Source organism: Pseudophryne corroboree, chromosome 2 (assembly GCF_028390025.1).
Source record: "Pseudophryne corroboree isolate aPseCor3 chromosome 2, aPseCor3.hap2, whole genome shotgun sequence".
Lineage (NCBI taxonomy): Eukaryota > Metazoa > Chordata > Amphibia > Anura > Myobatrachidae > Pseudophryne > Pseudophryne corroboree.
Window position 1 is genome coordinate 299152928 of NC_086445.1, and position 25583 is coordinate 299178510.

General features: G+C 46.1%; 1 protein-coding gene across 1 annotated transcript in view; it reads left to right on the forward strand.

The window, feature by feature from the left end:
- Positions 1-9696: 9696 nt before the first annotated feature.
- The window catches only part of TDRD3 (tudor domain containing 3), a 642579-nt gene continuing 626692 nt past the window's right edge, over positions 9697-25583 (forward strand). The window contains exon 1 of the mRNA XM_063952911.1: positions 9697-9918. Coding sequence (XP_063808981.1) covers positions 9875-9918 — 44 coding nt within the window. The 5' untranslated portion in view covers positions 9697-9874. The remainder of the gene's footprint in view (positions 9919-25583) is intronic.

Below are 25583 nucleotides of genomic sequence, written 5' to 3' on the forward strand. Positions count from 1 at the left end.
AGCGCAATGGGACAGTAATTTTGACAAGAGGTCAAATCTTTGCCCGGTTTGGGGATCGTGACAATACGCGCCTCGAGCATCTCCTCAGGGAGGGTACTTCGAGAGGTAATGTCATTGTAAACTGCCACCAGAGAGGGAGCTAGGAGGTCTTGGAGCGAAACATAAAAGTCATTAATAAAGCCATCGGGGCCCGGCGTCTTACCTCGAGGAAGGGACTTGATCACTTGAAGGGTTTCCGATAAGGACCAAGGGGCATTCAGTAATGCTAATTGATCGTCTGAGATAGTTGGGAGGCTTATATCAGCTAAGAAGGAGTTGATAGAGGAGAGAGTAGGCTGAGGGGTAGAAGGATCAGTCGAGAGGTTATAAAGTTGGGAGTAGAAGTTGGCAAACTGATTTGCTATCTCCCTTGGGTTAGAAATTTTGGGGCCTGTGGGGGATACAATGAGCTTGATTCTATTCCGAGCCTGCTGAGCTCTAAGCTTACGGGCAAGCATTTTCCCCGGCCTGTTCCCTGCTAGATAAAACTTCTGATGCATCCTATTTAGTGAGGCCTGGGTGCGCGCCATAAGTCATTTCTGGAGTTGGGACCTAGTGTCGGCTAACTGCTTCTGTAGGGTTTTCGTGGGTCTAGATTGATTTTTGTCCTCTAAGTCCTTCAATTTAAGCTCCAAAGCAGCCTGGCATTGTTGGTTAAGTTTCTTAAGCTGCGCTCCTGCCTGAATCGCTACCCCTCTGGTAACGGCCTTAAGTGCGCACCAAAAGTTCAGGGTGGACGTGTCCGAGGGGGAATTAAATTCCATATAGGACGAGATACTGTCAACTACGATTTTTTTTGAGACGGGATTAGACAGCAAGTGAGGAGAGAGTCTCCAAGGGCGGGGGGGGGGGAGAATGTTGACTAGCAACATCCCATTTAAGAGTCAGCGGGGCATGGTCTGACCAAGTCATAGGGAGAATGTCCATGGATCTGGCAAACTGGAGGGTCCATTTGTCCGAAAACATAAAATCAATACGGGAGTAAGAGTTGTGGACGGGGGAATAATAAGTGTACTCCCGACCAGAAGGATTTTGCACTCGCCAAATGTCATAGAGGTCAAATTCAGCAAAGAGGTTACGAAAGGCTAAGGAGGGGGCGTTGGGGGAAGCTGAAGAGGAGGGAGAGGGCCTGGGAGACCTGTCCAGTTTAGGGTCAAGGACTAAATTAAAATCCCCCGTGAGAAGAAGGGAGCCCGTACGAATATTCTGAATAGCTACACATAACTTACGGATAAAAGCAACTTGGTTTGAATTCGGGGCGTATGCTGAGACCAGAGTAACCGACTTATCGTTTAAAAGGCCGCTCAATATAAGATACCGGCCATTTTTATCAGCTATCTGAGAGTGCAAAATAAAGGAGATGGAGTTCCTAAACAATATGGCCACACCGTTCCTCTTAAAAGGGCCATTAGCAAAATAACCCAGAGGGAATCTGCGATCTTTAAAAATAGGGGGCGCTACAGATGAAAAGTGTGTCTCCTGCAGTGTGACAATATCTGCTTTATGCCTAGCAAAATAACCCAAAGCCAGCCTTCGCTTATTAGGGGAGTTCAGCCCCTTGACATTCATGGATAAGACCTGAACCATCGGAGCAAACTAAAGCATGTTGTGGGCGGTGAAAGACCTTGACACATACAGAGGTAAATTTGTCTCGAACAACGAACACCTACATCATAATATAGGGGGTGGGGGGGAGAGGAAAGGCGAAGGGAGGGGAGAGGAAAGGAACAAACCAAAACGACCCAGTACATCGGGTCGGCATAACTACTGCAAGGAAAGCAAAAAAATGCAGTAAGTGTATTACCAGGGGGGAACATGTGGCCTAGCGCCACCACCCATGAAACTGAACAGGAAAAAGAAAAGAAAGCAGGAGCAAATATGCCTACCAACAGTACAAATTAGAACAAAAAAAAAAAACAGATACATATAATCTAAGATATAAACATGGAGAGATGGGACACCATTAACACAACTACGAGCAGGGCAACTCACGTGACCCCAACAGGGATAATGACTGAGTCCCTTCTATGATAGCGGTACAGGATAAAGTCCAAAGTGAAAACCAAAGCTGAAGGTGTCAACATCAGGCGGTGAACCATTCCGATTGAAGGGTAGGCTGTTTCTTGGATCCAGGAGGCAGCGTGACAGAGATATCCCACTCCGTCAGTAGTTTGACTCCAGCCTCCAATGAAGTCACTGTGTAGAACTTATTTTCATACGAGATGACGAGCTTCGCCGGAAAACCCCATCTATACGTGATGTCTTGGTCGCGAAGTGCCAAAGTGATAGGAAGGAATGCTCGTCGTTTGGCAAAAGTCAGGGCAGAGAAATCCGAAACAGTTGTAATCCGCCAAGCACATCCGATTCGGAGTCACCCGCTTCCCTGGCCGCTTTCAGGATGCGTTCTTTGGTTGTGAAGAAATGCACTCTCATGAGCGTATCTCTCGGGAGCGAGGGAGCAACTGAGCGTGGTTTAGGAAGTCTATGAATCCTGTCTATAAGCAGCTCTCTGGGGTCGGCTCTAGGCAGAAGTTTCTGGAACAGTGCGGTAGCGTAATTCTCCAACTCGGAATTCTGCACGGAGTCTGGGATGCCTCGGATCTTGATATTATTACGCGGGGATCTGTCCTCTATATCTGCAATCTTGAGTTTAAACGCCTCAAGGTCACTTTGCTGCTGATAGTGGGCCGCTATAAGGTCATTATGAGACGAGACCAGTTCCTCTACTTTCCTCTCTAAATGGTCCGTACGGTCTCCTATAGCGTGCAGCTCCGTCTTAACCTCCCGAACAGCGGCTGTGAGATCTTGAGTCAACTCAGATTTAAACGCTGAGAGGGCCTGATACAGAGTTTTGACCGTGAGAGGGGCATCGGAATCAGGGTCAAACCCCGGCATAGAGGCAGGGCTGCAGGGGGTATCCTGTGGGGAAGCGGCAACCAGGGACTTCCTTAGAGAAGAGGCGGCAGAGGCCGCTTTCTGAGATGGAAAAGATACTCTAGGAGGCAGCACCCCTTTGACCTTTTTTGGAGGCATTCTAATTAAATGAGGTTCCGTAGGTGGGATGACGATGATAAAGAAGCTCAGGATCTCGTAGAATATATGACGGAGAGTTAGGTAAGCATAAAGAACACGGGTGGTGGCGGGCAAGCGGTCTGGACTACATCAGAAGATCGGTGTCACACAGGGCCAGGCAGAGGGTCATCACCAGCCTGCGGCACCCAGACGGTAGGCTCCCAGCCGGGAGAGGGGTGAGAGGTCAGGCACACAGCTAGAATCCAGCAGCACTGCACCTTAGGTGATAGGAAACAGAACTGGACTGATAGGGCACACTTCCCTCTAGGTATTCCCCACTAGCAGAATGTAGGGGTCAGCAGGTAGGAGAGGAGCAGGTAAATGATAATTGCCACCCAGGAGTGCAGGCAGGCTGAGGGAAGGCCAGCTCCGGGTTTCCACGCTGATACGGCACTTCCGGCGGGGGAAGGCTCAAATCCAGGCCGCGGCTCCTGGTTCTGGTATAGGCCGCGAACGGCCAGAGCTCCGAAGAAGGCAGCAAGCCACTCCACTTCACCATAGGAGGGCGTCTAGATGATCTGGCGTGCAGAGGAGCGCGGCCGGCGCCCGCCGAAGCGGGACGGGGCAGCCGGAGAGGAGGTCGGGTGGAGGAAGATGGCCGCCGGGAGGAGAGGGGCAGACGCAGACACGCCGCAGACGCGGCTCAGGAGGGCAGACAGAGGAGCCCTGGTCTCACCGCCGGTCCCGGAGCTCCAGAGCAGGTGGGAGGCAGCGGGGGAACTTCGTCAGGGGCGGGAGGGAGCCACCACCGATCCCGATCCGGCTCCAGCACATTCCCGGAGCTCACGGCCGGGGAGGCGCCAAACTCAAGGCCCCGGTCTTAACAGGGGTGGTAGGCCTCAGTCGTCAATCGTCACGGGGGACCACTTTTAAGCCTCCCTGAGACCAACACGCCAAGCAGGGCTGCAGGTGGAGCAGTTCAGGATGATACAAGCTGTAGGGAACAATTATTTAGCAGAAATCTGGCCTTAGGCAACAGGAGCTCTGAAACTGCACGTCTGCACAGAGCCAGGTCCAGGCCACGCCCCTCAGTTTGATATTTTTAATTAATCGGGAACACGCAACTATATTGATTCAGAACAACAAATGAAATGTCTGTTTCGCCTTCACACATCCACACATCTTGCAGGATTGCAATTATTGTGCAGTCGCTCCTCATCTTTTCTGTTCTGTGAATTATATAGGGAAGGGGCCCTAGACTGCACACCCTGTTTAAAAGCAATCAGTGACAGGTGGGGGAGGAATGTTACTCTAGACTGAAGGGGTCTCAAACCTTCAAGTGTACATATATAATATATACACAATATAACATATATAGGGAAGGGATCCTAGATTGCACACCCTACTTAAAAGCAATCAGTGACAGGGGTGCTACTCTAGGTTGAAGGGGCCTCAATCCCTCAAGTGTACGCATACACGGTCGAATAACATTATTATGACCACTAGCTAATAGCCAGAGTACCCGTAGTATGCAGCACAGATAGCAGCTAGGAGTGCCTGGAGTCACTCAATAAGGTGCTGGTAGGTTGGCACAAGTTCTTTTTGCCAGTGAGCTGCTCCACTGTACTGTGTCGGTCAACCTTCACACACCTTCATAGCCAACGTTCACCTCTCACATCAATGGCACGTGGTGCTATGCAGTTTCCACGTCAGTTATTCGCAGTGGTGCCATTTATCCAGTCACGATACACCTTCACAATAGCAGCACGCAAACAGTTCACAAACTACGCTGTTTCTGATATACTACAACCCTTGACCCAAAAGGTGATATTCATCCCTTTTTGCAACTTCTATTACCCATGACAGCAAAGAGTGATATGTGTGCAGATGGCCTATCACACACCTTATATACCCACCAAGCCAGCACATGACACGTGACGTACTTAATGGGCTACACGATGCCGACGTCAAATGTAGGAGGTGGTCATAATAATGTAACTCGGCCGTGTAAATACACAATATAACATAGAGTATATAGGGAGGGGGCCCTAGACTACACACCCTCTTTTGGATTCAATATGATATTCCGGTTGTCGGGATGCCAGCGGTCACATAACCGACATCGGCATCGTGACATTGAAGATCCTTACGTTAGAGGGGATAAATATTTTTAAACCCCTCCACCCACCCTAACCCTCCAGGGGTGTCGGCTGGGGCTAACCCTCAGGGGGTGGTGGCTAGGACTGACTCCCCCCAGTGCCTAACAATAACCCCCCCCTAGTGTCTAACCCTAGCCCCCCCATCCCGGGACCTAACCCTAAAAGTGACCCCAATACTTACCTTCGGGATGGAGTTTGTTGGTCTCCTGAATGGTTTCAGGATTGCTTCGTAGGTCTCATGACCGACAGCAACCCGACAGCCGGGCTGTTAGATGTATTCCCCTCTTTTAAATAGGGAACCTAGCATTATCTAACTGCACATTTTAACAAAGCACAATTAAGGTAAGACCTATACATTTTATAATATGTCAGTTGTGGGGATAGTTTTGAGGCGTGGGATTCCCCTGAATTACTTTGGCTGGGCTGCTTCAGGGGGGTATGGGTCGTTGGGTCGACACAACTTAGATCGACAGTCATTAGGTCGACAACTATAGGTTGACATGCATTATGTCGACAGGGTCACTAGGTCGACATGGTCATTAGGTCGACATGTACTAAGTCGAAAGGTCAAAGGTCGACATGAGTTTTCTTACCTTTTTTTGGCGTCATTTTCTTCGTAAAGTGACTTGGAACCCCAATTAGTGCACCGTGTCCCCTCGCATGGCTCGCTTCACTCGCAATGCTTTGGACAAGCTGCCTCACTCTGCTACCGCTTCGCTCGGCACAGGTTACTGTTCCCAATCGTAGTCCACGTGGATCGGAAAGTATGAAAAAGTTCAAAAATTGGGAAAATTTTTGAAAAACTCATGTCGACCTTTTGACCTGTAGGCCTAGTACATGTCGACCTAGTGACCATGTCAACCTAGTGACCCTGTCGACCTATTGCATGTCGACCTATAGTGGTTGACCACTTAGGACTGTCGACCTAAGTGGTGTCGACCTAATGACTGTATCCCGTTCCAGGGCATCACAATATAATAATTATTTTAGCACTCTACATCACTTTTATTGTTTTTTTTTTTTTTTTATATATATATTTAACATTTGTCACACATTTATTTTTCACCCCTATAACAATCCTAACACATGCAGTAGCTGCTTTTATCTGTCTAAAGGTGTGTACACACGGTAAGATTTCTCCTTTCGATTTTGACTATACAGTCAAAATCGCAAGGAAAGTTAGTGGAAATCGCAAGGTGTTAGATATCTTGCGATCCCGATGCGCACTACTGTGGGGCCGGTATTGTCAGGCTAGATAGACTGTGCAGGCAAGTCAATCTTGACTATCTAGTGTAGTATCCAGTACAAAGTATAGTCAAAATTGGCATTTAGTCAACATCGTACATACACAAAATCTCAAGTACACATCTGTACAAAATCTGTGTCAAAATCTGTGCTATCTGGCCTCTGGGGGAGTTCAAGGGAAATCGCATAGTCAAAATCAGGCATAGCAAGGATCTCACAGTGTGTGTGCACGCTAACTTTCTTACACACTTCACTTTTCTCACTAGTGTGATGACTTGGGGTGGTTTTGGCTAGGCTGGTTTTGGGGATGTTCCATGCCCTAGACTTGAAACCTTAGAATGTTAGAGATTTACCCAACTATTAGTGGTATCCTATTAGCAGCGGAACTTTACCACTGCTAATAGGTTCACCGACGGCTATCCTATTAGCCCGCATGCTGGCACTTATCGGGATTCTGCTTTGGGTGCCTCAGACACCCGAAGCATAATCCCCGATAGGCAGCCACTGCAGCAGCGATAAAACATGGAATCGGGGACTAATCCCCAAACCTATGTGTTTTCGTGCGATCGTGGGTCCAATTTTGGCCTCTAACTGGCTACCGCCATAATGACCATCAATCATTAATCGTGATATCCGGCTGAAACTGCATCAGGGCTAATAGGATACCGCCATATGAAGTTATCTGGATGTGGTGGGTAAGCCCGTAATTTTGGCCATGATTATGCCAAAAAAATCTATCTGCAAATTTTATTACAATTCTAATGGTAATCTTTGAATAGTGCACCTGCATTCTTCCTCTTTGTGTGCTGTTCTGTGAATTGTCTGCTGTTTATGGCCAGTATTCTATTTTTCATTAAAATATCACTTACTGCTAGACAAAATCTTTTTGCCGTCCCCGACCACCCTGTGAACGCCTCTGCCTGTCAATCAAGCGGAGGTGTTCACATTACTGAGATGCGATCGCATCTCCTGGGTCGTGCATGTGCACTGGCCCGGAAACCACCAAATGCGATTGCATTGCAGTAGCGATGCATACTGAGTAAGGACCTCAGGCACTGGTACAGTATCTCATATTTAAATCAAAATAGAAATACCTGATTCAGCAATATGACATTAATATATTAAAAGCTGCACTCACAGGTAATGTGGAGGAATTATCCCAAGCAATGGAGCTCTCACTATAAAACATGTACATAATGGGGCATCGGAACAGTACACAGGAGAGTGCCCAGTGCCTACATTTCACATAACCACCAACATTTTAGTATATTTATGCTGCTAAAATATTGTAGTATATTGTTTGATAATTGAAAATCAATATATTTATCGTGTATTGATTTCCCACGTGTGTAAACATTGAACACACAGTATATGAAAGTTGTTGAAGTTGATGCAAAAACGGCTAATTTCCACATATTTTATAAACATATTTTATATGGCCATCATAACCAGATTAAATAAATTATGCATCTTCACAGTTAATCAGGAAGAGAAATTGGTCTGCATTGATTAAATTATGTGGATTCTACAGGTTTGCGTATTTTCTATCAGAGCCCTTTGACTGGAGACAGAAATGTCACATTCATAACGAGTCATATGTCAAAATTGATTTTTAAGTCTAGTTTGGTAACATTTAGTTTATTGTTTGTTGTGTCAATCATAAGTTTAGGGTCTTATAACTGTACAGTACTGTATAAAAATCATATTGTGAAAATAATTAGGAGAGCAGGTTTAGATAAATACTTAAGTCCCCTCAGTTCCTATATCCTTTTCTGTTGTAACATGAGTCACGCATATTAACAATAAAATGTAACTACTAAAGCTGGGCATACACTATACTATTATCTGCCAGATCTGGCTGGTTGGAAAGATAATTTGGTAATGTATGAGAGCAAATGACAATTGAACATTTGCTCCCAAACACTGGAAAATGGACAAAACCTGTCGTTCAGGCAAATTGGTTAAATCACAGATTTAGCCACTTTGTGTTAACAACAGTTTTTGTTCATTTTCCAAGGTTTGGGAGCAAATGGTTGATTGGCATTTGCTTTCATACATTACTAGGTTTCAATTCCAGCCATCCAGATCTAGTAGATAATCTGCCAGATAATTGTATAGTGTATGCCCAGCTTTAGAGTGTACACTTTTTGTTCTTTTAAAGGCCGGTATCCTATTAGGTACAATAATTTTTCGGCCGATAAAAACGGCCTGAAAGCGTGATTTTTGACTGCTGGTTATTATCACACTATCTAAATATAGGCCATATTTATTGTCCATAAAAGGACCCGCAATCGTGCGATAACACATGGGATCTGGGATAAGCTCGTACCATACCCTCCAACTGTACCTTTTTGGCAGGTACAGTACCTTTTTTCTATGGTCTGTACCGATTTTTGACGCTCCATTTTTCCATTGAAAGTATAGGAAAAGGCCCTTTCCTAATTTGTACTGGCTTTTGTAAAATGTTGGAGGGTATGTCGTACTACCCTGTGTTATCGCGGCTCTGACGGCTGCTTCTCGTAGATTATGCTTTAGGTGCCCTGAAGCTAATTGGATACCGGCTAAGCATTAATTATGACTACCTACCCCATATATTATTGTCATATTTTTTAAATGTTGAATTCACCTTCAGTTCTGTGTGTGGTGCTAAAAATGAACATTTAATGTAAGGTGAGTGACATGGGATGGTCCAACAAGTTCAAAACTGCTCCAGAACATTATTAAAGTTACTTTGAACATTAAAATGTGTACCGTCGCTTCGCTCGCCACAGGTTATTGCGCCCAATAAATTTCCACGTGGATAGCAGTAGTAGTGGCCCAGGGAGTCCCATATACTGAACCTGAGCTGTTATAAAATCTAGGTTTTAGTACCCCAGACGTGAGTGATAACATAATAGTATTATTTTAACATAGCGCAACTTTACTAACTATTCATGCCAAAGTGTAAACTGACTACATCATAATCTTTGTGGAACGTAAAATGGATTTTTAATCGTTAGTAGACCATATGCCCCCATGCAGAGATTATCATTTTTGAGCAAGTCCTCTGGTTGCATTGACAGGCGCCGCCAATAGTGCCGGTAACGTGGAGGGACATTATTTATTATTCTCTCTTTCTGGCGACTTTCCCTCAACTGTCATGGCGACGCTGGCGCCTCGCAACCTTCGTCGCTCTGTTTTACGTCACCGGCACAGCTTTGGTTGGCTGGTCTCTCAGGGGTCAATGCCTGCACGTTTGCTGATAGTTCGCTGTCACCCATTGTTGTAGGTGTCGTCATAAGTGAGCGACGTGCGTGGCCCGATGAGGTGTCACCGTACCCAGGCACCCGAGTATTAGCGAGTAGCCTGACTGCTGTACTTACCGAGACCGCTGTGTAGCCGGTGAGGGGAGCTTACGGGACGCCGCGGAGACTGGAGATATGGCAGACGTGAGCAGTGCATCCCTCTGCCAGGAGGAAGGATGGTAAGATGTGGACTCACACTGGTACACACAGACAGGTGGCAGGGCACAGACCTGTACATATATATCTATATGTGTGTGTATAGTGAGTGTGTCATATGGAGGGTCAGGGCTGTGACATCTCTACACTAGTCACATGCAGAAGTGTCACCCTGTCCTTTATCACCATATGGAACGCACTGCACTCTTATATGTATGTGCAAGCACAGTTGTCAAGTTTTCTTATAACTTTCAAGCACAGCCCATGGGTTTATAAACTTGTCCCTGTATATTTGCATACCTGTGTATGGACAGCATGAGTGACGTAGTGGTTAGCATTACTTACTCACAACACTGAGGTTATGAGATCAATTCCCGGTATGTTCTACCTGTGTGTGAGTGGGGTTCTTTCATGTGTTTCTGTTTCCTTCCATTCTTCGAAACTCCCCCAGCCCCCCCGTACTTCTTGGTTATGTGGCTTTTGACAGAAACCCCCCAAAACACTAGTCTGCGGGGCAGCCGATTCAATTGTTCTCTGCGCACCCTGCTGGGCGTCTTTAGCAATGGGCATCTATTGAAGCTGTACAGTTGTTGCTCCGATCAGACTGTCATTACCAGTTGAGGTGCCTGACAGCTCCGTCTAAAGCGCCTGAATGGGCACCCAAAGACCGGGTTTGGTCGCCCAAACTACAGACTTTTTAATACCTTTCTTCTCGGACCTCCGGAGGCTGCAAGAAACAAATGCTAATGAGCGTCTATCGGCGAAACAATTGAATTGCTCCGATAGATGGCCATTACTATAGACGGCCAGCAGGTGAATTGAATTGTCCATTGTATGTGTGCCCTTATTATAGGGATATAGAGTGTAAGCTCTACAGGGCTAGTGACTGACATGAATGAATATTTCTCCGTGCTGTGGAATATGTGTGCGCTATACGAGTAACTGAAATAATGAATAAATGTGCTTTACTGGGCTTCTCTTATGGAAAGTGGTTGATATGCTTGTTATAGTTCTGTTTACTGTGTCTAGATGCCTTTCCATTCTATACACCAAGGTATTACTTTTATAAACCTCCCTGTCCACACACAATCTCTGAACCATACAGAATACATGGTAATTGGGATGTAGTTACATTGCTGGTAGTCGGGATCCCAGTGGTCAGGGTACTGACGCTGGAATCCCGACCACTGACAATGCCGCCAGCCGGAATCCCACCCATAGAGTGGGAATAGAACCTGTGGCGAGCCGGTATCCCGGCCGCTGGCATCCCATACCCAACGCTGGTAATTGTGTATATAGAGCAGCACTGTAATTTACTAAGACTATGATGGCGTAATGATGTAGGCAGTGAAATACAGTATATACCTTTACTTGAGTATTTGTGATGCCAATAGATTCATTGCAGCTCTAGTCCGTGTAGTATTGTTATGCACTTTGGGCTTCATTTAGCGTTTGGGTGATTCTCTATATGAAGCTCAGTACAATTACATACATTCAAGTATGTATACTGTTTCTATAACACAAATATTTTTTGTTTTCTGTTGTCCAAGTCTAAAATACTTTGTTGGTAGAAAATATACACCAAAAGACATTCAAAATACCAATGTAAACTTCTGAAATAAAAAACAAAAACAAAATCTCTGCGAGATGCTCAGGACTATTTTCCCACAATAGATACAAGAGAAAAAGTAAAATTGCTTCTAGAAAATACCCCATGGATGGGGTTAATTAGATATTTGTGGGGTAATGTTTGGACAGCTATTTCATGGGCTGATATGAGCACCAACTTAAGTAATTGATAGATATTATTGTACCTTGGCCTGACATAAAATGGAGTATTTAGCAGACACAAAAGTATTTGATACAGGTTGAGTATCCCATATCCAAATATTACAAAATATGGAATTTTTTGAGTAAGACTGAGATAGTGAAACCTTTATTTTCTGATGGCTCAATGTACACAAACTTTGTTAAATACTCAAAGTTATTAAACATATTGTATTAAATGACCTTCAGGCTATGTGTATAAGGTATATATGAAACATAAATGAATTGTGTATATGTTCACAAACTTTGTTTAATGCACAAAGTAATTAAAAATATTGGCTAAAATTACCTTCAGGCTGTGTCTATGGGGTGTATATGAAACATAATTGCATTCTGTGCTTAGACTTGGGTCCCATCACCATGGTATCTCATTACAGTATGCAATTATTCCAAAATACGGAAAAATCTGAAATCCAAAATACTTCTGGTCCCAAGCGTTTTGGATATCGGATACTCAGCCTGTACTAATATTTTTGCTCCATGTAGGAAGCTAATACTGCATAGGCAGAACAGGCAAATAATTTCCCACAAAATGCATACAGATGTAGGAAAATAATCCAACAGAAAATAAAGGTTATTTAACATTCAGGTTCATGTGTAGGTAGTGTGACTGCCTGTTAATTACCCCTGAGTTCCCTGTCTGAAAATATCCACAGTCCGCCCTAATACAAATACCATTATATGTTACCTCCTAAAGACGCAATGTGAGTCTTCTTTCCCATAGTTTTTTTTCCTAAATAGAAAACACATTAATTATTCAAAGGGCGGAATTCGATTCAATTCCGCTCCCATCACGCCCGCCAGCAACTATTCAAATGTTTCTGCCGACGGGCGTGATATCAGCATTTCAGCTTGCCACCCCTGGGGGTGGCGAGCTGAAATGCGCGAAAAGTGACTCGTTTGAGCGCCCATACGTGACTCTTCGCAAAAGCGCCCATGACTTTAGTCGGGTTTAGCCTCCTTACACGGCTAAACCCGACTGCTATGGGTGCGATAGGGTTGAAAATGCGGGACAACTTATTATCGCCACATCATCTTCTCTCACTTTAGACGGGAGATCGGGCGCGATATATCAATTGAATGTCGCCCGAGTAGTCAATTGTGAATTGATATAATCTTACCGCGAGTGAATGAAATGCTGTTTGCTTGCAGGGATAGGTAAAGGTGTTTCACACTTTCTAATGAGGATACCTATAGAGAACAATCAGCTTCTAGCATGCCAAAATATAGTATGTTTAACTATAATTACACCCAACAGGTAATTGTTAAAGGGTTTTTTTGCAAAAAATTCTTATTAATAAAATAGTAGGGGGGATGCATCAGATGCATGACCTGGTTGCAGTTGGTGGGCCCATATATTTTTGGCCAAAAATTATGCTAAGCATCTCAGTTTTGCTCTATGTTAGATTGCAGAGTCAATTATAAGTATTGTGATTAGCAGTGCTTAGTACTATAGAGGGGATGCAGTTACATTGCCGGGAGTCGGGATCCTGGCGGGCAGGATACCGATGCCGGAATTCCAACTGCTGACAATACCGCCAGCTGGAATCTTGGCTCACAGGGTCTATTCCCACTCCTGGTTGTCCACGACACCCATAGAGTGGGGACAAACCCTGTGGCAAGCCCGCAGCTTGGTGATCACAGCGAGTCCACAAGGGGACTCTCTGCGCTTGCCCTGCTGCCGGCATACCGACTGTCGGTAAGTTATACTGATGCCCTATAGAGTGCATCTGCATTTTCTTTGATCAAATAGTAGACCAAAATATTAACTTGTAGCCTACAATTGTTATGTAACATTTTTGTGACTTATTTGATCAATAAGATATATATTTTTTGCATGAGATCCCACGAGTGCTTCATTATTGTGTGTATATCTGTTTGTATGTCAGGAAAGGAGCCAGGGTGCTGCTGCTATCTCAGAGCCATGTATGAAGCCGATCTATCATTCTCTGCTGTGCTACTTCTACTTGGAAGTTTCAAACTTGTTCATACTCAAATGGAAAGACACTAATGATGACACTGTACATTTGACCTATTTTATTCATAAGAGTAGCCAGACTGATCACCTTTGTGGTCTTTGTACTAATTTCTTCTGACTACAGTGGCAGCAGCAAATCTTTAAGTCTTAATTCCAAAAAGGTTTCTCCTGGGAACTTCGGGAACATCTGGTGAAGAATCCCTGATAAGATCACAATTAACTGGCTTGTCTTTTGTGTGTGTGAACCTTTTATAAGGGTATGAAGCTTATGATGCTCCCTTGTTTCTTGTCTTTGTCATACGTATATATAGATTTATAATACAGGCAGTAAGCGTCGCGCACGCTTTTCTCAAAAAATATCGCTTGTGCATGGTTATAGAGAGTAGTTCAAAATACAGTCCAGTATAATCACCAGAGGCCGACACTCGAGCAATTTGAAAAACAATAAACACATTTATTGAAGCATACAAAAGTTTACTTATCATTGAGGCCATCACTTTAACGTGCCAGATCCTGCCTATATTTTTGCTGCAGTGGTAGTCATCACATGGCGTAATTGTCCGACGACAGCCATTTAGGTGCTACTATAGCACCTTCCTCAAGGGCACTTATAATATTCCCTTTGTTTCCACTATTCTCTTATCCGTTTTTTGACCTTTAAGTGGGTATAAATTGTATGTGCTGGTATTTAGTATGAGGTCTTGTTCTTATTTGGAGTAGGTGGGGGTTCCAACCGTTTGTGTGCTGTTATACAATTTCCATGGGGCACTCGCTCTTCTTTTTACAGAAGCATTCTGTTACAGAGTTATTCATCAGTAAACTAAAAGACTGGTGAGCATGACTAATAGGAATGTCCAATTACCTGTGGTACTGCACCGGACATCGGCTCACCAGACTGCTTCGGCTCCTCCGACGGTAGTGACAGCTCCGCCTCCCCATTACATGGCGCCCACCTGGCAGGGCACCCAGGGCAGGGGAAGAGGGCAGATGTGGTTCACGGGGCTGAGCACCAGCTTCCAGGCACCCTCCCTACCTCCTGGTGGGAACACTAGTGCTGTAAGTAGTATTTTAACCATGTTGTGATCCTTACGCCGGCTTTCTTATGTGTACAAAGTCATTGTTGACATAGTAACTGTAGACAAGCTATACTGTAAACCTGTTGACATACGTGCTATTTTGCTCGTTACGAGAGGCTTTCAATTGTTTTTACCGCTGGATCTCCCGTGTTGGTGCAATAGTCAGTTCTATCAAAATTTTGCGCTTGTTGCGCCTAAATACACCAGGTTTAGATGCGTAAAATGGCTAAACCCATCTAAACTATTGTGTGCAACAAGGAAAATGCTGTTTGGCCACCAAAAGATTGACTTTTTTACGATTTTTGCTCGCCACCTTAGGAGTATGCGAGCTACCCAATCAGAGCAGCAATTGAATTGCACCGTCGGGCTCCATCTGCGGTAATATTAATTGCATTCCCCTCTTTGTAAGAAAAATGTGTCTCCTATATTTCCTTGAGTCTTTGTGTGCCTTATTATAATTGTATTCCTGTAGAATATTCCAGATTTTGTGTAGGAACATTTACAGTGCCAGTAACATAGTTTGTGAATTGAAGTTTGCATGGGTAGCTGCTGCACTATTGTATAATAGTTACAGTGAGGAAAATACCACTTGAATTGTACAGTACATGTTGTAACAATGAGCAAGACAATACAGAAACAAAACCAGAACACTTAAGATGAATAATGCATTAAACTGTTTATCTTCAACCCTTGAGCCAGCCATCTTTGGTGCATTTTGTGGTTCAAGCGACACGATAAATAATGTATAAAAGGCCTTATTCCGGTCACAATTTCTGAGACAAGGATGCAGCGTGCATGCTCAGGTCCCGTCCTGCGCATGCGTGCGCAGTTAATGCGTCGGCTCGCATAAACTGTGAAATGGATTAACATAAAACGCTTACTGTTTGAGTAGCTTGCTTGCAAATACATTTTGATGGGTTATTGTTTGGATGGCAAGCACTGTTAAAAAGTGTTGTATGTGTCAAACAAACAAAATAAATAAATGAACATGAGACAAACACATTTAAAATACAGTCCAATATGTTTGCAGCTCTTTTGAGTGACTATTTTGTAGGGAATGATGCTGTTTTGGCACAGAACAAATGCTTGAAGAAGCTTTGGTGGCACAGTGTGAGCTGTGTTATCGCTATTCCTCAACTCACCCTAACCACAATGTTCTTCTCCTCCAGCTGGGCGCTGTGTTGTAGCGGCTGTGGTACTCCGTGATGATGGATGCTTCAGCGGCGATGTTGTTCTCCTTCAGCCAGACGCTGTTTTGGATGGAATGTAGTGGCTGCGGCACCCACTGTATTATGTGCATTGTTTGAGTTCTAGTTGGCGCCGCGGATGGCTGCCTTGGTGCTGCTCTGCCAAGCAGCCTTCGTTTTTAGTCTTACATGTATAATATGTCTAATATGTCGAGTCTATTGTACAGTTGCAATGTGTAGTATCAACTCATACGTGTAATGTATGCTACGTTTTTCCCCCTTCTTATGCTTTGTATTCCCCATTCATGTTGCCTCTTGGCGATGCATTGTACCACAAAGAATTCCTAGTGTACGTGAGTACACCTTGCCAATAAAGCTGATTCTGATGATGTCACTGGCTGTCCGGAGCATGGCGGCTGATGTTCAACAGCTAAGGTTGCAGTCTCTCCATAGCCTACACGTTTCGTGCCACTGAAGGCGCTTTGTCAAGGATGGAGGTGTCTTTGAACAATGCTCTTTTTTGTTTATAGTGTTCAAAGTTCTAATTTGAAGCCAGAACCGGAGCTGGAATTGGTTTTCAAAAGGCGGGGAGCCCATGTTCTTCAATGTATGTTAAAAATAGGGGAAAATTTCCTTTTCTCTAATGTCCTAGTGGATGCTGGGGACTCCGTCAGGACCATGGGGGGGGGGGGGTTTAGCGGCTCACAAAAAGTAAGCTTTTAGGATCACATGGTGTGTACTGGCTCCTCCCCCTATGACCCTCCTCCAAGCCCCAGTTAGGTTTTTGTGCCCGTCCGAGCAGGGTGCAATCTAGGTGGCTCTCTTAAAGAGTTGCTTAGAAAAAGTTTTTAGGTTCTTTATTTTCAGTGAGTCCTGCTGGCAACAGGCTCACTGCATCGAGGGACTTAGGGGAGAGAAGTGAACTCACCTGCGTGCAGGATGGATTGGCTTCTTAGGCTACTGGACACCATTAGCTCCAGAGGGAGTCGGAACACAGGTCTCGCCCTGGGGTTCGTCCCGGAGCCGCGCCGCCGACCCCCCTTGCAGATGCTGAAGATTGAAGAGGTCCGGAACCAGGCGGCAGAAGACTTTCAGTCTTCATCAGGTAGCGCACAGCACTGCAGCTGTGCGCCATTGTTGTCAGCACACTTCACACAGCGGTCACGGAGGGTGCAGGGCGCGGGGGGGGGGCGCCCTGGGCAGCAATGTATAATACCTGTATGGCGAAAAATACATCACATATAGCCCTTGAGGCTATATGGATGTATTTAACCCCTGCCAGATATCACAAACTCCGGAGAAGAAGCCCGCCGAAAAGGGGGCGGGGCCTATTCTCCTCAGCACACAGCGCCATTTTCCCTCACAGAAATGCTGGTGGGAAGGCTCCCATGCTCTCCCCTGCACTGCACTACAGAAACAGGGTTAAAACAGAGAGGGGGGGCACTGATTTGGCGATATGAATATATATTAAATGCTATAAGGGAGGAACACTTATATAAAGGTTGTCCCTATATAATTATAGCGTTTTGGTGTGTGCTGGCAAACTCTCCCTCTGTCTCCCCAAAGGGCTAGTGGGTCCTGTCCTCTATCAGAGCATTCCCTATGTGTGTGCTGTATGTCGGTACGTGTGTGTCGACATGTATGAGGAAAATGTTGGTGAGGAGGCGGAGCAAATTGCCTGTAATGGTGATGTCACTCTCTAGGGAGTCGACACCGGAATGGATGGCTTATTTATGGAATTACGTGATAATGTCAACACGCTGCAAGCCGGTTGACGACATGAGACGGCCGGCGAACAAATTAGTACCTGCCCAGGCGTCTCAAACACTGTCAGTGGCTGTAAAACGCCCATTTACCTCAGTCGGTCGACACAGACCCAGACACGGACACTGATTTCAGTGTCGACGGTGAAGAAACAAACGTATTTTCCTTTAGGGCCACACGTTAAGGGCAATGAAGGAGGTGTTACATATTTCTGATACTACAAGTACCACAAAAAAGGGTATTATGTGGGATGTGAAAAAACTACCTGTAGTTTTTCCTGAATCAGATAAATTAAATGAAGTGTGTGATGATGCGTGGGTTTCCCCCGATAGAAAATTATTGGCGGTATACCCTTTCCCGCCAGAAGTTAGGGCGCGTTGGGAAACACCCCTTAGGGTGGATAAGGCGCTCACATGCTTATCAGAACAAGTGGCGGTACCATCTACAGATAGGGCCGTACTTAAGGAGCCAGCTGATAGGAGGCTGGAAAATATCCTAAAAAGTATACACACACATGCTGGTGTTATACTGCGACCAGCGATCGCCTCAGCCTGGATGTGCAGAGCTGAGGTGGCTTGGTCGGATTCCCTGACTAAAAATATTGATACCCTTGACAGGGACAGTATTTTATTGACTATAGAGCATTTAAAGGATGCATTTCTATATATGCGAGATGCGCAGAGGGATATTTGCATTCTGGCATCAAGAGTAAATGCGATGTCCATATCTGCAAGAAGATGTTTATGGACACGACAGTGGTCAGGTGATGCAGATTCCAAACGGCACAAAGATGTATTGCCGTATAAAGGGGAGGAGTTATTTGGGGTCGGTCCATGGGACCTGGTGGTCACGGCAACTGCTGGAAAATCCACAGTTTTTTACCCTAAGTCACATCTCTGCAGAAAAAGACACCGTCTTTTCAGCCTCAGTCCTTTCGTCCCTATAAGAGTCATATCTGCCCAGGGATAGAGGAAAGGGAAGAAGACTGCAGCAGGCAGCCCATTCCCAGGAACAGAAGCCCTCCAACGCTTCTACCAAGTTCTCAGCATGACGCTGGGACCGTACAGGACCCCTGGATCCTACAAGTAGTATCCAAGGGGTACAGATTGGAATGTCGAGACGTTTCCCCCTCGCAGGTTCCTGTAGTCTGCTGTACCAATGTCTCCCTCCGACAGGGAGGCAGTATTGAAAACAATTCACAAGCTGTATTCCCAGCAGGTGATAATCAAAGTACCCCTCCTACAACAAGGAAAGGGGTATTATTCCACACTATATGGTGGTACTGAAGCCAGAAGGCTAGGTGAGACCTATTCTAAATCTGAAATATTTGAACACTTACAAAAGTTCAAATCCAGATGGAGTCACTCAGAGCAGTGATAGCGAACCGGGAAGAAGGGGACTATATGGTGTCCCGGGACATCAGGGATGCTTACCTCCATGTCCCAAAAATTTGCCTTTCTCACCGAGGGTACCTCAGGTTCGTGGTACAGAACTGTCACTATCAGTTTCAGACGATGCCGTTGGATTGTCCAAGGCACCCCGGGTCCTTACCAAGGTAATGACCGAAATGAGGATTCGTCTTCAAAGAAAATGGACGACTTCCTGATAAGAACAAGGTCCAGAGAACAGTTGGAGGTCGGAGTAGCACTATCTCAAGTAGTTCTACGACAACACGGGTGGATTCTAAATATTCCAAAACCGCAGTTGTTCCGACGACACGTCTGCTGGTCCTAGGGATGATTCTGGACACAGTCCAGAAAAAGGTGTTTCTCCCAGAGGAGAAAGCCAGGGAGTTATCCGAGCTAATCGGGATCCTCCTAAAACCAGGAAAAGTGTCAGTGCATCATTGCACAAGAGTCCTGGTAAAAATGGTGGCTTATTACGAAGCGATTCCATTCGGCAGATTTCACGCAAGAACTCTTCAGTGGGATCTGCTGGACAAATGGTCCGGATCGCATCTTCAGATGCATCAGCGGATAACCCTATATCCAAGGACAAGGGTGTCTCTCCTGTGGTGATTACAGAGTGCTCATCTTCTAGAGGGCCGCAGATTCGGCATTCAGGATTGGGTGCTGGTGACCACGGAGGCCAGCCTGAGAGGCTGGAGAGCAGTCACACAGGGAAAAAATTTCCAGGGAGTGTGATCAAGTCTGGAGAATTCTCTCCACATAAATATACTGGAGCTAAGAGCAAATTTATAATGCTCTAAACTTAGCAAGACCTCTGCTTCAAGGTCAGCCGGTATTGATCCAGTGGGATAACATCACGGCAGTCGCCCACGTAAACAGAAAGGGCGGCACAAGAAGCAGGAGGGCAGTGGCAAAACTGCAAAGATTTTTCGCTAGGCGGAAAATCATGTGATAGCACTGTCAGCAGTGTTCATTCCGGGAGTGGACGACTGGGAAGCAGACTTCCTCAGCAGGCACGACCTCCACCCGGGAGAGTGGGAACTTCATCGGGAAGTTTTCCGCATGATTGTGAACCGTTGGGAAAGACCAAAGGTGGACATGATGGCATCCCGCCCGAACAAAAAACGGGACAGGTATTGCGCCAGGTCACGAGACCTTCAGGCGATAGCTGTGGATGTCCTGGTAACACCGCGGGTGTAACAGTCGGTGTATGTGTTCCCTCCTCTGCTTCTCATAACCAAGGTATTGAGAATTATAAGACGTAGAGGAGTAAGAACTATACTCGTGGCTCCGGATTGGCCAAGAGGGACTTGGTACCCGGAATTTCAAGAGATGCTCACAGAGGACTAATGGCCTCGGGAGCTAAGAAGGGACTTGCTTCAGCAAGTACCATGTCTGTTCCAAGACTTACCGCGGCTGCGTTTGACGGCATGGCGGTTGAACGCCGGATCCTAAGGGAAAAGGCATTCCGGAAGAGGTCATACCTACCCTGGTCAAAGCCAGGAAGGAGGTGACCGCACAACGTTATCACCACATGTGGTGAAAATATGTTGCGTTGGTGAGGCCAGGAAGGCCCCACGAAGAAATTTCAACTAGGTCGATTTCTGCACTTCCTGCAAACAGGAGTGTCTATGAGCCTCAAATTGGGGTACATTAAGGTTCAAGTTTCTGCCCTGTAGATTTTCTTCCAGAAAGAATTGGCTTCAGTTCCTGAAGTCCAGACATTTTGTCAAGGGAGTATTGCATATACAGCCCCTTTTGTGCCTCCAGTGGCACCGTGGGATCTCAACGTAGTGTTGGGATTCCTCAAATCATATTGGTTTGAACCGCTCAAATCTGTGGATTTGAAATATCTCACATGGAAAGTGACCATGCTGTTGGCCCTGGCCTCGGCCAGGCGAGTGTTAGAATTGGCGGCTTTGTCTTACAAAAGCCCATATTTGATTTTCCATTCGGACAGGGCAGAACTGCGGACTCGTCCCCAGTTTCTTCCTAAGGTGGTGTCAGCGTTTCACCTGAAACAACCTATTGTGGTGCCTGCGGCTACTAGGGACTTGGAGGACTCCAAGTTGCTAGACGTTGTCAGGGCCCTGAAAAAAAAAAAAAAAAAAAAAAAAAAAATATATATATATATATATATATATATATATATATATATATATATATATATATATATATATATATATATATATATATATATATATATATATATATATATATATTTTCTCTATCGTCCTAGTGGATGCTGGGGTTCCTGAAAGGACCATGGGGAATAGCGGCTCCGCAGGAGACAGGGCACAAAAAGTAAAGCTTTTCCAGATCAGGTGGTGTGCACTGGCTCCTCCCCCTATGACCCTCCTCCAGACTCCAGTTAGATTTTTGTGCCCGGCCGAGAAGGGTGCAATTCTAGGTGGCTCTCATAAAGAGCTGCTTAGAGAAAGTTTAGCTTAGGTTTTTTATTTTACAGTGATTCCTGCTGGCAACAGGATCACTGCAACGAGGGACAGAGGGGAGAAGAAGTGAACTCACCTGCGTGCAGGATGGATTGGCTTCTTGGCTACTGGACATCAGCTCCAGAGGGACGATCACAGGTACAGCCTGGATGGTCACCGGAGCCGCGCCGCCGGCCCCCTTGCAGATGCTGAAGTAAGAAGAGGTCCAGAATCGGCGGCTGAAGACTCCTGCAGTCTTCTAAAGGTAGCGCACAGCACTGCAGCTGTGCGCCATTTTCCTCTCAGCACACTTCACACGCAGTCACTGAGGGTGCAGGGCGCTGGGGGGGGGCGCCCTGGGAGGCAAATGTAAACCTATATAAAGGCTAAAAATACCTCACATATAGCCCCCAGAGGCTATATGGAGATATTTAACCCCTGCCTGTATTCACAAAATAGCGGGAGACGAGCCCGCCGAAAAAGGGGCGGGGCCTATCTCCTCAGCACACGGCGCCATTTCCTCTCACAGCTCCGCTGGTCAGGACGGCTCCCAGGTCTCTCCCCTGCACTGCACTACAGAAACAGGGTAAAACTGAGAGGGGGGGCAAATTTAATGGCAATATCTTGATATATATAAAGCAGCTATAAGGGAGCACTTATTATAAGGCTATCCCTGTCATATATAGCGCTTTTTGGTGTGTGCTGGCATACTCTCCCTCTGTCTCCCCAAAGGGCTAGTGGGTCCTGTCTTCGTTTAGAGCATTCCCTGTGTGTCTGCTGTGTGTCGGTACGTGTGTGTCGACATGTATGAGGACGATATTGGTGTGGAGGCGGAGCAATTGCCAAATATGGGGATGTCACCTCCTAGGGGGTCGACACCAGAATGGATGCCTTTATTTATGGAATTACGGGATAGTGTCAACACGCTAAAGCAGTCGTTTGACGACATGAGGCGGCCGGACAATCAATTAGTGCCTGTCCAGGCGCCTCAAACACCGTCAGGGGCTGTAAAACGCCCTTTGCCTCAGTCGGTCGACACAGACCCAGACACAGGCACTGATTCCAGTGGTGACGGTGACGAATCAACCGTATTTTCCAGTAGGGCCACACGTTATATGATTTTGGCAATGAAGGAGGCGTTACATTTAGCTGATACTACAGGTACCACTAAACAGGGTATTATGTGGGGTGTAAAAAAATTACCTATAGTTTTTCCTGAATCAGAAGAATTAAATGACGTGTGTGATGAAGCGTGGGTTGCCCCTGATAAAAAGCTGATAATTTCAAAGAAATTATTGGCATTATACCCTTTCCCGCCAGAGGTTAGGGAGCGCTGGGAAACACCTCCTAGGGTGGACAAGGCGCTAACACGCTTATCAAAACAAGTGGCGTTACCTTCTCCTGAGACGGCCGCACTTAAAGATCCATCAGATAGGAGGATGGAAAATATCCAAAAAAGTATATACACACATGCAGGTGTTATACTACGACCAGCTATAGCGACTGCCTGGATGTGCAGTGCTGGGGTAGTTTGGTCAGAGTCCCTGATTGAAAATATTGATACCCTGGACAGGGACAATATTTTACTGTCGTTAGAACAAATAAAGGATGCATTTCTTTATATGCGTGATGCACAGAGGGATATCTGCACACTGGCATCACGGGTAAGTGCTATGTCCATTTCGGCCAGAAGAGCTTTATGGACGCGACAGTGGACAGGCGATGCGGATTCAAAACGGCATATGGAAGTTTTGCCGTATAAAGGGGAGGAGTTATTTGGAGTCGGTCTATCAGATTTGGTGGCCACGGCTACAGCCGGGAAATCCACCTTTCTACCTCAAGTCACTCCCCAACAGAAAAAGGCACCGACTTTTCAACCGCAGCCCTTTCGTTCCTTTAAAAATAAGAGAGCAAAGGGCTATTCATATCTGCCACGAGGCAGAGGTCGAGGGAAGAAACAGCAACAGGCAGCTCCTTCCCAGGAACAGAAGCCCTCCCCGGCTTCTACAAAAGCCTCAGCATGACGCTGGGGCTTCTCAAGCGGACTCGGGGACGGTGGGAGGTCGTCTCAAAAATTACAGCGCGCAGTGGGCTCACTCGCAGGTAGATCCCTGGATCCTGCAGATAATATCTCAGGGGTACAGGTTGGAATTAGAGACAGATCCACCTCGCCGTTTCCTGAAGTCGGCTTTACCAACGTCCCCTTCCGAAAGGGAGACGGTTTTGGAAGCCATTCACAAGCTGTACTCTCAGCAGGTGATAGTCAAGGTACCTCTTCTACAACAAGGGAAGGGGTATTATTCCACTCTATTTGTGGTACCGAAGCCGGATGGCTCGGTAAGGCCTATTCTAAATCTGAAGTCCTTGAACCTGTACATAAAGAAGTTCAAGTTCAAGATGGAGTCACTCAGAGCAGTGATAGCGAACCTGGAAGAAGGGGACTTTATGGTATCCTTGGACATCAAGGATGCGTATCTCCACGTTCCAATTTACCCCTCACACCAGGGGTACCTCAGGTTCGTTGTACAAAACTGTCACTATCAGTTTCAGACGCTGCCGTTTGGTTTGTCCACGGCACCTCGGGTCTTTACAAAGGTAATGGCCGAGATGATGATTCTTCTTCGAAGAAAAGGCGTATTAATTATCCCATACTTGGACGATCTCCTAATAAGGGCAAGGTCCAGAGAACAGCTAGAGATGGGATTAGCAATATCTCAAGAGGTGCTAAAGCAGCACGGATGGATTCTGAATATTCCAAAATCCCAATTAATGCCGACAACTCGTCTGCTGTTCCTAGGGATGATTCTGGACACGGTTCAGAAAAAGGTTTTTCTTCCCGAGGAAAAAGCCAAGGAGTTATCCGACCTGGTCAGGAATCTCCTAAAACCAGGCAAGGTGTCTGTACATCAATGCACGCATCTTCAGATGCACCTGCGGATAACCCTGTCTCCAAGGACAAGGGTATCTCTTCTGTGGTGGTTGCAGAGGGCTCATCTATTGGAGGGCCGCAGATTCGGCATACAGGATTGGATCCTGGTGACCACGGACGCCAGCCTGAGAGGCTGGGGAGCAGTCACACAAGGAAGAAACTTCCAGGGAGTGTGGTCGAGCCTGGAAAAGTCTCTTCACATAAACATTCTGGAACTAAGAGCAATCTACAATGCTCTAAGCCAGGCGGAACCTCTGCTTCAAGGAAGACCGGTGTTGATCCAGTCGGACAACATCACGGCAGTCGCCCATGTAAACAGACAGGGCGGCACAAGAAGCAGGAGTGAAATGGCAGAAGCTGCCAGGATCCTTCGCTGGGCGGAGAATCACGTGATAGCACTGTCAGCAGTGTTCATCCCGGGAGTGGACAACTGGGAAGCAGACTTCCTCAGCAGACACGATCTTCACCCGGGAGAGTGGGGACTTCATCCAGAAGTTTTCCACATGCTAATAAACCGTTGGGAAAGACCAATGGTGGACATGATGGCGTCTCGCCTCAACAAAAAACTGGACAGGTATTGCGCCAGGTCAAGAGATCCGCAGGCAATAGCTGTGGACGCGCTGGGAACACCTTGGGTGTACCAGTCGGTGTATGTGTTTCCTCCTCTGCCTCTCATACCAAAGGTATTGAGAATCATACGGCAAAGCGGAGTAAGAACGATACTAGTGGCTCCGGATTGGCCAAGAAGGTCTTGGTACCCGGAACTTCAAGAGATGGTTACGGACGATCCGTGGCCTCTACCTCTAAGACAGGACCTGCTTCAGCAGGGACCGTGTCTATTCCAAGACTTACCGCGGCTGCGTTTGACGGCATGGCGGTTGAACGCCAGATCCTAAAAGGAAAAGGCATTCCAGAAGAAGTCATTCCTACCTTGATTAAGGCAAGAAAGGAAGTCACCGCGAAGCATTATCACCGCATTTGGCGGAAATATGTTGCGTGGTGCGAGGATCGGAGTGCTCCGACGGAGGAATTTCAACTGGGTCGTTTCCTACATTTCCTGCAATCAGGATTGTCTATGGGTCTCAA